The following is a 2017-nucleotide window of genomic DNA, read 5'->3' as shown; positions in this document are numbered from 1 at the left end:
AGCAGAATTTTTAAGGTTAATGAAGAAGATTTTATTGCGATTTTTTGCTTTTTTCGCTTCTCTGTTCATTTATGCATTTATTTATTGTTTTTGTATATTTTATGTTATTTTTTTTTTTTTTTTTTTTTTTTTTTTTGTTTCTGTTATTGATTTTTGTAAGTTTATGTTCGAAACTCATCTACAGTTAATGAAAAAGATTTCAAATATTGATTAAAATTGAGTATCAATTAATCAACTGATTAAGTAAAAGATTTTTTTCTCTTCATAAAATAGTTAAGGGAAAGGTTGTGCACAGAGAGTACACAGGTTTTCTTCTTTTTTTTTTGTAAAGTAGGGGTAAAGCCTGACATGAAAACTGTTCCCAGGGTTAAGAAAAAAATCTTCAGGATTCTTTTATCGATTACCTGACTCAATTGCATACGAAATTTTGATAACAACTTTGTTTACTTAAAATTGAATCAGACACACACACACACACACAGATAAAGAGAGAGAGAGAGAGAGAGAGAGAGAGAGAGTGAAAGAGGGTGAGTGAGAGTGGGAGAAGAGGAAATATTAAGAGCGAAATTCTCTTAACAATGATCTTACCATCTTCGTCTTTTCTCTTACTCTTCTCAAATGTTTTTTTCTCTTTGAGTTTAAAGTTTTGTTGATTTTTACCTTTTACCTGTGATCGGGACAGGTATTAAATGCTCATTTATTGTGTGTTCTCTTTATTTGTTTTATATTATATATTCAAACATACATACTTGTTAGTGACGGGAGTAAGGAAACCTTAGCAACGATTCAACTAAAGTACTTAATGCAAAGGTTTAGGACGAAGGGATTCATTCTTAAGCAAAGTGTTGTAGGATCAACTTGTTGTCTTTACATTTTCCTAACATTTTGTCCAAAACAAAAACAACAACAAAAAAAAAAACAAAAAACAAAAAAAAAGAAAGCACATAAAAATCATTTAATAATTTTGTTTTTTTTTTTTTTTTTTTTTGCAAATCACTTACGTGTTTTTTCGTTGAAAGTAAGAAAATCTAATAATAACATTAAGCATTATGTCCAGTGTGAGTTGTACAACTAACAAACTTTTAGTAACCAATACGATGGCAACGACGGCAGCAACAAAGCTTTTGAAATTTCAAAATATCGCGCCAGCACCTCCTCACGCCAGTGAGGAGTCTAAATTACGTAAATATACTCAACGTTCTGTGCCTTATAATAACGATCAAACTCAATCAGTACTAAGACGTAACGCTCGCGAACGTAATCGTGTTAAACAAGTGAATAATAGTTTTGCTCGTTTACGTCAGCATATACCGCAAACAATAATTGCCGATTTAACTAAGGGTGGTGGTCGTGGTCCGCATAAAAAAATTAGTAAAGTCGACACTTTACGTATAGCCGTTGAATATATACGACGTTTACAAGACCTACTTGATGATTTGAATGGTGCTGTCATTACATCGAACAATAATTCCGTCAACATTTCGAACAATCTTAGCTATACGTCGCCAGTAGTCAATAGTTGTAAAACAAGCAGCAACAATAGCAACAGCAACAGCACCAGCACCAGCAGCAGCAATAACAATGTTAATAGTACAGCAGATAATAATTTTATTAATTCAAATACAAGTGCAACGTCATCCCTATCAACGGGCATTAATAATACTTCACTTTATTATACTCATTCCACCAGCGGCGCAAATTCGAACAATAACAGTAACTTACAATCCTTATTAGAAGCGTCAAATGCTGTTCAGCAATTGAATTTTAATCAGAGTACCACATTATTATCCCCGGTATCGTTAAGTTCATATTCGCCGCAACATAATACGCAATTGGATAATGATTGCAATTCACCCACTTCCTCCTTCAATTCAAGTTTATCTTTCGATTCGGGTACATATCATGATCATCATAATATAGACTCAACTCAGCAGTCGTCGCAACAACAACAACAACAACAACAACAACGGCAACAACAACATCAACAACAGCATGAGCAACAGCAACAGCAACAGCA

General features: G+C 33.1%; 1 protein-coding gene across 1 annotated transcript in view; it reads left to right on the top strand.

Annotated features, from left to right (window-relative positions):
- Positions 1-1049: 1049 nt before the first annotated feature.
- LOC119644815 (achaete-scute complex protein T4) overlaps positions 1050-2017 on the top strand; it is a 1244-nt gene continuing 276 nt past the window's right edge. Inside the window, exon 1 of the mRNA XM_038044567.1 lies at positions 1050-2014. Within this exon, the coding sequence (XP_037900495.1) occupies positions 1050-2014 (965 nt within the window). The remainder of the gene's footprint in view (positions 2015-2017) is intronic.

The sequence above is a fragment of the Glossina fuscipes genome, unplaced genomic scaffold (assembly GCF_014805625.2).
Source record: "Glossina fuscipes isolate IAEA_lab_2018 unplaced genomic scaffold, Yale_Gfus_2 0, whole genome shotgun sequence".
Lineage (NCBI taxonomy): Eukaryota > Metazoa > Arthropoda > Insecta > Diptera > Glossinidae > Glossina > Glossina fuscipes.
Note: the sequence above shows the minus strand (reverse complement) of the source record. Positions and strands in the feature narration are given on the sequence as shown.